Here is a 10,713-nt window from a genome sequence, read left to right as displayed (position 1 = left end):
CTGCGCATGTATGATTAGCCAACTCTCGACACCCTAATCAACAAATCACTCAACTCGGCTATTAACTTTCGCTCTCATGCTGCGAATAAGATCATGCATTAAAAACAGAATTCATCCACGCTCGCGATTCTCTATAGGGTAGCTTTCGTCTCCTATAACGACTTTGCTCAATCACTTCTAGGTCTGGTAAATTGATACAGCACTCTCGTGGCTCCAATAACTGAGATCAGTTTCTAAGTGGCTAGCAACAGAAACAGCATAGAGAACAAGAATGATCAAGGGAATCCTAGAAGATTAATAACCCTAAATCGAACAAAGCATATGATCAAGACATGAAATTCCCTTTGAAAATTCCCTTAAAAACCCAACTGTGAAATTACTCAGACATAGTTAAGTTCAACATCACTAAAGTATTTAGAATTGCAGAGAATTGAAATAGACAAAGGTTTAACGAAGAACATAATGAAGCAAGAGGGCCGATGGTGCCCCTCTCGGTGGCTCCTCTTCACAACGAGTCTCTCTCTCTAGGGTTCCTAGCAAAATGTGGCACACCCTTCTCAATGACTTAAAAGAGGTTTATATAGTGTCTTGAGACCTTGAAAACGCCTAGGGCTTGCAGGAAGATCGACGGGAATAGCTTGGGCTTAAAATGAGCTTCCGAGGCTCGGAAATGAGCTCCCCGCAGTCTAAATGCATTCCTTTTGTCAAAATATCCTGACAACTCTTTTGAGATTCTAAAACATGGAAATCACTTAAAAACCTTTAATACTGAGTGAAAAAACCTGCATAAGACATTGAAAGTGATCCATAAAAGTGGTCAAAACCAGGTGTTATCACATATATCACTATGTATTCTCTCTAGGAATATTGGAGATTAATTCCTGATTTTAGCTGGTGATGACAGAGTTATGAGTTTTCCTTGAGAACAAACAATACATAAAATTTTCCCGATTGAAAAATATTCTGGTTTTTTCATTAGAATTTTCTACAATTTTTTGCATCATGACTGAACCAGGGTGTCCGAATCGTTCATGCTAGATTTTGAATGTATTTGTAAACTTTGGGTTTACGGTAACATATGATTTAATCATATTTATCCTCGTGGAATATATTCTTGAGGATAATGCTGGTAATACTTCTAATTCAAATTTTCACTCCGTAATAGCTGATGTAATACAAAGATATTCAATACCATTCTTATCCATAGTTTCTATGTGATATCCATTTCTGCGAATATCTCTAAAACTTAGCAAATTTTTGTAAGATTTGGGGGAATATAACACATCATTTACTTCAAATTTTGTTCATATTCGCATTGATAAACTCACTCTTCCAGAGCCCATAATAATTTTTTCATTACCAGATATTGTACTCACGTGTCCAACGGAATCTTTCAAGAGAGGAAAAATAATTTTTATCCTTTAGTATTGTGTGTGTTGTAGCCCTCTCTGTCGGAAATATATTTCCATCCTCGATCTTAACATTTGACATTTTCTGAATTCAAGATATTCATAAAAGATGAATTAATATAGCAAAACAAAAGAGTTTATATTACAATAAAACTTTTTTACACAAAAGATACATTTATAAACATTAGACTTTACATTTTTCACACTATATATCTATATATATATATATCATATTTTTTTCTTCGGGAAGATTTTACTTGTGTTTTCATTAATATCCTCGGAATCAACCATGAAATCAAAAATATTGACATTTGTATCATTGTTTATACTATATAAAAAAGCCCGGATTAGCCATGGATGAATTTGTTTTCAACTTCTTTTCCTTTCACCTTTTGTGATTCTTGGTACAGATGGACTAAATGTTTTGGCGTACGACTGGTACGAGACCAATGTTCTTTCATGCAACATCTGTAGCAAGCATTTCTTAAGTTGCTTCTTATTCACGTGACCAACATTATTACCTTTGAACTTTTTTAAGTTCTTCCGTCGTTGAAATCAGCAGGACGATTTTTTTCCTCGTCCAAGTCCTCGGCCATGTCCAAATCATAGTCCGTTTCTAGGATCATTTCCTCGACTGCGTCTATGTACATTTTTCCAGTTCTCATTGCTGGATGATGAAACATTGACTTATGGGAATGGAGCTGATCCAGTTGAACGAGCTTGATGGTTTAACATCACGAGTTCATTATTTTGTTCTGCCACCAAAAAAACTTGCATCAACTCTGAATACTTCTTGTATCCATTTTCCTGGTATTGTTGTTGTAGGACTATGTTTCCAGGATGGAATGTTTGGAGAGCTTTCTCAATCATATTAAAATCACTTGTCTTTTTTTCACATAACATTATACTGAATGTGATTCCGATCAGAGCGGAATTCTATTCACTAATGCTCTTATAATTCTGGAAGCAGAGGTTCAACCACTCATGCTTTGTTTTTTGGTAAGATCATGTATTTCTGATGATCAAACCTATATTGGAGTGATTGCCAAAGATCTGCGGGATCTTCTTTCATGATATATTTGTCTTTTAAACCATCGTGGATATGGTGAAATAAAAAAATCATGGTTTTCACTTTTTTCTCTCCAGGAGTTGTTTTAGTTTTATCGATGGTATCAAAAATTTGGTTTTCTTTTTTTATGCTTTTTACATCTACTGCCATCTCATATAATTACTTCCGGATATATCAAGGCACCAATCATGAGTTTTGCCAAATTTGACATGATAACTGTAATCAATATAATAACAACTTATAAATTTGGTTATAATCCACTTTTAAAATTCTGATTTTAATAAAAACAGATAAAATTTTAAATACATGAACACTGTAAAAACTAAATTTAAAAACTGAATTTAAAATAATAATAAACGAAATTAAAGAATAATATAATGAAATAATATATGAAACGAAATTAAATTCAGTTTGTATTAATATATGAAACGAAATAACTGTACTCATCTTCTGGACGAAATTAATTGTACGGTTCTTTTGGAACTCTTTTATATATCTCCTGGATATATTTTTTATTCATATAGCTCTTCTAGAACTTCTTTTCGTATATGTCTTCGTGATGTTTTCTCTTTCAAGTACGTCATCTGGACATAATATATTTTTCTTAGCTCTTCAGGAACTTTTTTAAAATGTCGTCGACATATTTATTATATGGAGGTAATGATAAGGGAAGACATCTACCACATGATCATAAACCAACCATATATATGAGGAGGCAGAGTCTGTCATATGATCTAAGGAGACATAATCTACCCTATGATCATGATCGTGAATGCATAACCTACCATAGCAATCAGTTTGGATGAAACATAAACGTAATCCAATTACACATAAAGTAAACTGATGGAGTAACCGATAGGGTTGCGGTTTGATTGTTTAGTGTAAGAGTACCTGAACGAATCACACGACTTGAGATCATTGTGTGAGCCAAAACTCGCACAACCAGAAATTTGTTTAAGGAAAACTAAGGGATCTGAAACTTCTAGGGTTATCACAAGAACAATAAGATCGAAAGAGGGTTTTTACTGCTGTGAAAGTGTTTAGCTCTTATTGCTTAGGGTTGCAAAAGTTACAGAATGAATTGTATACATCGTCTATTTATACTAATTCTCTGAACCGCCTAGCCGAGAATCTCGGGAGAGATTTTCGGAATATTTCCTTATCGCCTCGTGCGGCTCACCGCCTTTGTATTTCGCCTAGGATTTCTATGGGCTTCGTCTCTCAAGGCGTTGGTTCGGCCCATCTGAACTTCTCCCCGCCTTGACCCACTTGCCATTTGAGTCGAGACGTGATTTGGTCCACCTCACCGAGGCGTGGCTCGGCCCAAGCATGTTGAAGTGCGGCTTGGCCCATTTCCCATGATACGGCTCGGCCCTTCTATCTTTCTTCACGGCTCTCCCCATTGGTCTGTCTTCACGGCTCTCCCACTTGGTGACCATGGCTCTCCCACTTGTCTTGGTGACCACGGCTCTCCCACTTGTCCTGGTGAGCACGGCTCGGCCCCTGTTTGGTGGACGGCTCGGCTACTTTGTCTTTCTTCTATACTTAGTCATTTTGAGATGGTTTTATCTGCTTGGGGTGAAAACCGACCCCAACAGTTAGCCCCCCAGCTCGTCAGTTTTGGAGGCGAGAATGACGAGGTCCATTACTCCTGACTGTAGGATAAACCATCGAGTCAAGCTGTTGCGACTTAAGCCTAGGCGAGGTGTTTCGGGAGTATAGATGCCGAGGCGTTCCCAAAGGATGACGAGGATGCCAAGGCGTTTCAAGAGGGTGCTGAGGACGCCGAAGTGTTAAGGGCGAGGCGATTAGTATTGGCGAGCCGTGACGAGGCGATTTAAAAAGGTTATGGCGAGCCGAATAAATGGCGAGGCATTTCGAGAGAAAGTTGGTGCCGAGACGTTTCAATAACGACGAGGCGTTTCAAGAGAGAGTTGGTGCCGAGCCATTTCATTAACGACGAGGCGTTTCAAGAGAGAGTTAGTGCCGAGCTGTTTCGTTAACGACGAGGCGTTTCAAGAGAGAGTTAGTGCCGAGCCGTTTCGTTAACGACGAGGCGTTTCAAGAGAGAGTTGGTGCCGAGCCGTTTCATTAACGACGAGGCGTTTCAAGAGAGAGTCAACGCCGAGCAGTTTTGTTAACGACGAGGCGTTTACTTTGGTAAGATACCGGGTGAAAACTTGGGTATCCCAACTGTTGGTTTTCCGAGAGAAAATTCCTGATCTATTGGCGCGTGTGACCGACGCAGTTCGGTCTAGCCATTTCACCGCAGATCCCATGCGCTGTTTGGACGGTTTCCCGAGGTTTACACGGAATTCACGCGCTTCGGTTTTCCTATAAATGGGTGAGCTCCTTCATTCTTCCTCATTATCTTCAGACTCACTCGTTTTTACTAAAGGTAGCTCTCCCTTCTCTCTTCTTTCTCTCTCTAGTTTATTTATTTTCCGGCTAGGGTTTCCGAGGTCTCCGCCGTTCCAGATCTTTTTCCGGCGGAGGTTCACCGAGTCGTGCTGTGACTCTTGTATAAGTCGTAAATTATGTCGAGCCGCTCCGACGATTCGTTGGATTCACTTTTTCATTACGAGCCGAGCCGCGTAGATGCCAAGGCGAGAGGTACGACAGAATCCTCCGAGGCGTCTGTTTCACCGAGCCCTTCCAATCGTTAATCTGACGAGGCGTCAAATCATGCAAATCCGTCAGATGTCGGCTCTCCGGATGATGAGCCGTCGGTTTCGACGAGCCGTCCCCAGGATCCCGTTCCTGATGAAGACATTAATTGCGCCGCACTTAAAGCTGAGGAGGAGGCATTTCCCTTTGACCTTTTCGAGGCGAAGCTTGAATTGGAACCTCTCATTGCGTCCCAAGGCGCTTCCACATCTGGGCGAGGGCCACGAGTTAAGAGACTAAAACCTGACCCACCTGGCTCTACGCTTTGCTCCCTTGAGTCACTCGAGACGTTGAGGCATCGCTTCGGGATATCCGAGGCGGTGGAGTTCGTCGTTCCAGAGAAGAGCGACCGAGCCGACAAGCCTCCAGAGAATCACTTCACTCTGTACGAGGCGTTCTTCGAGCTTTACTTTCTCTGGTTCCCGATACCCAGAGTGATCCTTGAATATCCCTGGAAACATGGGATCTCGATTGGGCAAATCATGCCGAGGGGATTACGGCATATGATTGGCATCTTAGTTCGAAGCTTCGAATGCGGACTTGATATCGAGCTGAATCACCTGCTGAACTTGCTGGAAATCAGGAAAGCTCCGAAAGGAAATAGATTCTATATTTCCAACAAGGCGAAGCGACGGATCATAGGCGGTTTTCCCAGCAAGGATCAGTTTTGGACTGAACGCTTCTTCTACGTCTTGGTGAACGAGGCGTCGGTCGGCGAGGATTACGTTCAAAGAACCAAGACCGCTTGGGGACCACTTGGTAGCCGACCCGAAGCTTTGCCTCGGCTCGGAACTGTTTTTTGGTATCCTCTTCCCTTACTGAATTTTTTTTCTTTTTTGCTTTGTTTTGCAGTTCGGTGCTTTCTTCCCCCGATTCCCGACGACATCTTTGTTGTTCGAGACTCTCTTTCGGCTCGGAAGGTCAATTGGAGGAAGAATTTCACCCTCGAGAAAGTAGAGAAAGCCCGAGCTATCCTTTCCGGAGTCCCTGTCAGTTCTTCATCTTCCAGCTCCTCAAGAGATACACGAGAGAAAATGGTGATAATCGCTCTGAGAGATAGGAAGAGGCGTGAAGAAGAGGCGGCCGCGAGACGAGCTACCGAGGCGGCTCAAGCGAAGATCGAGGTGGTTCCAGCGCAAACCGAGGCCATCCCTCAACCCGAACCGCCGAGCCGGGAAGGAGACGAAATGGTCCGAGCCGCAGAAGGCAACACTGTCGAGGCGGTCGAGAGAGATGCAGCGCCCGAGGTGGAACCGGGCGAAATTATTCCCGAGGTGTCCGGGGATGATTCGGCGGTGCGGAGCAAAACTCCTTCGACTCCGCCATTTTAGCCCTCCCGAAGTCGACGAGGCCCCCGACTTCAGTTGTTCAGAAACATGACCCGAGCCGAAAACGTTCAGCTGCTGACAAAGGGAAGGGCGTTGCTGTTCGGTAAGAAGAGGTGGAAGCCGACGCCTGGAGACTCTGCTGCACGCAAGTTGGTCGTTGACGACCCCGACGCCTCTGCCGTTATGTTCTCGCGTGTCAATAACGCGAACACGCGTCTTCCTCCTCCGGAGAAGCTGAGGAGGCCGAGGTCGTACGGCGCGATGGCACAGCGCGGTACTAAGGTACATAGTATTTGCTTTCCTTTATTTTCGCGAATTTTACTAAGTGTTTAACGCGAGTTGGTTCTTTGCAGTTTGTAGCGGCCACCTGATGGCCGAGTACGAGACGGACCTGTCTAAGGTTGAACGCCGCTTGAACGCGAGTTGGTTCTTTGCAGTTTTCCGCGCCGACGTTGACAAAGTTTCCGCCTCGGTGATTCGCCTGGAGGAAGCAAGGAGAGCCAAAAGCGCCAAGGTGGCGTTGCTTAAATGGCGTATTGAGGCCAAGGATGCTCTGTTCGAAGCCAAGGTCAAACGTGCGAAGAAGGAGGCGAGGCGAGAGCTGACCGCTAAGTTTCAGGAGCGCCTCGCCAAAGTACTGATATATTCATAAATTGCATCATTTAATGTACATATTCTAGTCCAAATTATGTCTCATTTGCATAGGTCTTTAGTCATTGTTTTAGGACTTAGGAGATTCCATTAGGTCCAAGAGAGTTTTGCATGGTTTGGAGTGTTAAACAGGTGCTTTTGGAGCTTATTTGGAGTGGAGGATGTGATTCAGATGAAGAAATGGAGTTGAAATGATCAAAAATGGTGAAAAGGAGCAATTTTGGGTTTCTAGGCAAAATGATGTACTGATGGCCGAAGATTCTCGGCCAAAATCCTTCCCACGGGTAGCTTTCTCGGCCAAAAACACGTACCGCGGTCAAGTCTCTCGGCCAAAAATCCCGGGTGCAGATACATTTTGGAAATCGCGTCACCGGAAGCTCTTGCCGGCCGATTCAGGTTACAGGTTCTTCAGCACAGTTGGAGATAATTGAGTCAAGAACCCAGGACAGGTTGAATCAGGGCATTTGGAGCACCGAGCTGAAAGATATGGTCACCGGAAGACAGACCTCTCTCGCATCCATTCCGGAGCAATCCGATACTCCTGAATGGTCGCCTGTCCGGGGAACCTTCCGGTCTGATTCAGTTGTCGGGGGCTTCATCAAAGTTGGAGTAGATTAGATCACGGTTCCAGAACAAGTAGAATCATGGAATTCGGACGCGTGAGCAGAAAGTTAAGCTCGTCGGAAGAAACTCCTGTCTCGCTGCCGTTTTGGACCAAGCCGATGAGCTCCGAAGAATGCGAAGGCCGGTGCACTTCCAGACCGATTCGGTTTCCGGGGCCTTCCTGGTAATCAGAGATATTTAAGTCCTATTTCCAGAACGTCCAAGATCATTCAATTCGGATCTATTATCAGGAAGATACGGTCTCCGGAATAGACACATGTCTAGACGCCTCTCTCTGATCGTGTAAATGCACTTCGAAGATGAGCCCTCCAGGAAGTCTTCCACTTCCCAAGCACCGAAGCTTCCTTCACTACAGTTGTAGATATATGAGTCCTCTCGCCTCGGCAACCGGAATCACTCAATTCGGACAAGTATCATATGAGTTACACTCTCCGGAATGCGAAGTGGTCCAGACAGCCCTGAATGATGCGAGCTAAGTGAAACATGACACGGTTTTAATGCCACGGTCTAGGACTTGACCGTGGCAACTTTTGCACACCTTCTGCGAATGACACGATCTTCATGCCACGGTCTACACTTGACCGTGGCAAACAAACACTTGGCTGGGAAGAACTTTACAAGCATTCGGTACTTGACACGGTTTCAATGCCACGGTCTAGGACTTGACCGTGGCAACTTTTACACACCTTCGGCGTTTGACACGACCACTTGCCACGGGGCTTGACCAAGAGCTACTAGACCGTGGCAATCCAAGAAGTTCATCACCCAAACCCAGAAAAGAAGAGACACGGCCACTAGACATGGTGTAAATCAAGCCATGCCAACCTTGATCATGAAGAATCTGTCCAAGAACTTTGACACTATCAGTTTGCCACGGTCAGTTTGCCACGGTCTGTCCAAGCATCATCTGACCGTGGCAAACCACACCACTATCCATCAAAGCCGGGTCTGGACCCAATTTGTCCTGGGCTGACCCTGTCCGCAAGAGACACTATATATGCTTTTTAGGGTTTTTTCCAAGACTTAAGCTTTGTTTTTCTCTTGTTTCTCTTTCCTTTTTAGTGTAAAAACGAGTTTGATTAAGAGATATCTAAGGGATTTGATCATTCCAAAGCTGTTTCTTATCATCTCATCATCTCATTTCTGCTTCTAATCATGATTAACATCATCTCTTGCAAAAGATTAGATGTGTTCTTCATGATTAGTGAGTAGTCATCTTTTAAACTTCTAGGTGTGTAGATTAGGGTGCTTAGATGTTTGATTTGTGATGTTTAGGGTCTAGATTCTCATTTCATTTCCTTAGTTAGCTGCTCTTAATGCTAGATCTCTCATTATAAGCTTGATCTAGAACTTAGGCATTTCACCACCCACAAGGTGTTTGATGAAATGCCTGAATGAGCTAACTTAAGGGTTTATGCCTTTTTCATCATGGGAATGATTTGTTAAATGCATGAATGACATATTATAACTGTTTCTTAATGCTCATTGATTCATATTTCACAAATGATGATTTGGTTTGAAAGTGGATTAGTGTAGAGATTAATGCCTTCATGAGAGGATTAGTCTAGATTAGAGTTCTAAGTTGAAATGTTTGAGATCATGTGATTGCTTGTTATGTCTTTCTGTATAAGATTCAGTCTTCTTGGTTGAGAGATTGTTTGGTCACTTATTAGGCTTGATGCATTATGCTTGCTGATTGCTTGATTATATCTAATGGTTGTTAGACTTGATTAAGTGATTTGAAAAGGGATTATTGTCATGGGAATGAATTAATCTGATTAAGAAGCCTAGACTAAAGAGTAGCAAGTGTTGCATTATGTTCTTAGCATCATGATTCAATATCTAAAGCACCCTAATCAATGATCACATCTAGAGGTTTAGCTTTTATCATTTGTTTAATCACCATCATCTTGTTTTGTTTGCTTGCTTAGTTCATTAATCATAGCTTGTTTGTTTCTTGTTTTATGCTTTCTTGTTACTTTGTTCACACCAAAACTCATCTTTGATCACTTGAATTAAGAACTTATCACATAAACTAGTGCCTAACTACCACACATATGGATTGACACCCCTTATACTACTTTGACAAGGGGATTGATAACCCTTCTTAAGGCCTTAAAAACTTAAGTTATCAATTGGCGCCGTTGCCATATTGTGTGGGGATTGTTAGCATTAGTTTCTGATATAGTTTTTGAGATCAAGTTTATTTTGTTTTACTGATTACCTTTCAAGTTCTGTCTTTGTTCTCAGGTAGATGATCACAAAGAGAAATAGCTGTTCACTTGGAGAGGTTAGGAATGAATCAGCAAGTTGGGAATGAGCATCAGGCTCAAGAAGCTGATCAAGGTCAAAGAGCTGGTAATGGGATTGGAATTCAGGCTCACCAGGCTCAGGTCCATCAGAGACACGCTCAGGGTAACCAGAACCAAGACCGACCTCAGGTTAATCCACCACAGCCCCACCCAAACCCACCCATACGTCATCAGCCCCAACCAGTCTTTGTTGGTGAGAATGACCGAGCTTATGCACACCAGTATGGAGCAGGAATCAGGTCACCCCCTGTCCAAAACAACAACATTGAGGTGAAGGCCTCTTTGATCAATATGGTTCAGAATCAGAAGTTCCATGGCTTACCTATGGAGGATCCCTTGGAGCATCTGGATCAATTTGACAGAGTTTGTGATCTCACTAAGATCCATGGGGTATCTGAAGACAGTTTCAAACTGAGATTGTTCCCATACATCCTTGGAGATAAGGCACATCAGTGGGAAAAGAACCTCCCAAGAGGATCCATCCACACATGGGAGCAATGCAAGATTGCCTTTCTATCCAAGTTCTTCTCAAGCTCAAGGACTGCAAAGCTAAGGAACCAGATTTCCAGCTTCACTCAACATTCTAATGAGACCTTTGGAGAAGCTTTGGACAGGTTTAGAAGCTACACAAATAAGTGTCCACATCATGGCTT

The 10,713-nt window shown here is 43.0% G+C and overlaps 1 protein-coding gene and 1 non-coding gene across 2 annotated transcripts; one reads left to right on the top strand and one right to left on the bottom strand.

The window, feature by feature from the left end:
• Window positions 1-5,015: 5,015 nt before the first annotated feature.
• Window positions 5,016-6,476, top strand: LOC112089277 (uncharacterized protein At3g60930, chloroplastic-like). The gene is made up of 3 exons (XM_024160347.1): window positions 5,016-5,091; window positions 5,179-5,904; window positions 5,998-6,476. The coding sequence occupies exons 1-3, from the start codon at window positions 5,016-5,018 to the stop codon at window positions 6,474-6,476; spliced, it is 1,281 nt and encodes a 426-aa protein (XP_024016115.1).
• A 4,130-nt stretch (window positions 6,477-10,606) lies between these two features.
• LOC112089530 lies at window positions 10,607-10,713 on the bottom strand. The gene has a single exon (XR_002901168.1). It is a non-coding gene; the product is annotated as a small nucleolar RNA R71 (small nucleolar RNA).

This window comes from Eutrema salsugineum, unplaced genomic scaffold, assembly GCF_000478725.1.
Source record: "Eutrema salsugineum unplaced genomic scaffold, Eutsalg1_0 scaffold_12, whole genome shotgun sequence".
In the NCBI taxonomy this organism is placed as follows: Eukaryota; Viridiplantae; Streptophyta; class Magnoliopsida; order Brassicales; family Brassicaceae; genus Eutrema; species Eutrema salsugineum.
The sequence above is the reverse complement of the archived record's forward strand: the minus strand, read 5'-3'. Positions and strand labels throughout refer to the sequence as shown.

What these genes read in the sequence shown, in the direction of transcription:
- LOC112089277 (XM_024160347.1), top strand. Translation starts at nt 5,016, where the DNA reads ATGTCGAGCCGCTCCGACGATTCGTTGGATTCACTTTTTCATTACGAG. An exon ending in CGTAGATGCCAAGGCGAGAG is followed by an intron (nt 5,092 to 5,178) that starts GTACGACAGAAT and finishes CAAATCCGTCAG; the next exon opens with ATGTCGGCTCTCCGGATGAT. An exon ending in GACCGCTTGGGGACCACTTG is followed by an intron (nt 5,905 to 5,997) that starts GTAGCCGACCCG and finishes TTTGTTTTGCAG; the next exon opens with TTCGGTGCTTTCTTCCCCCG.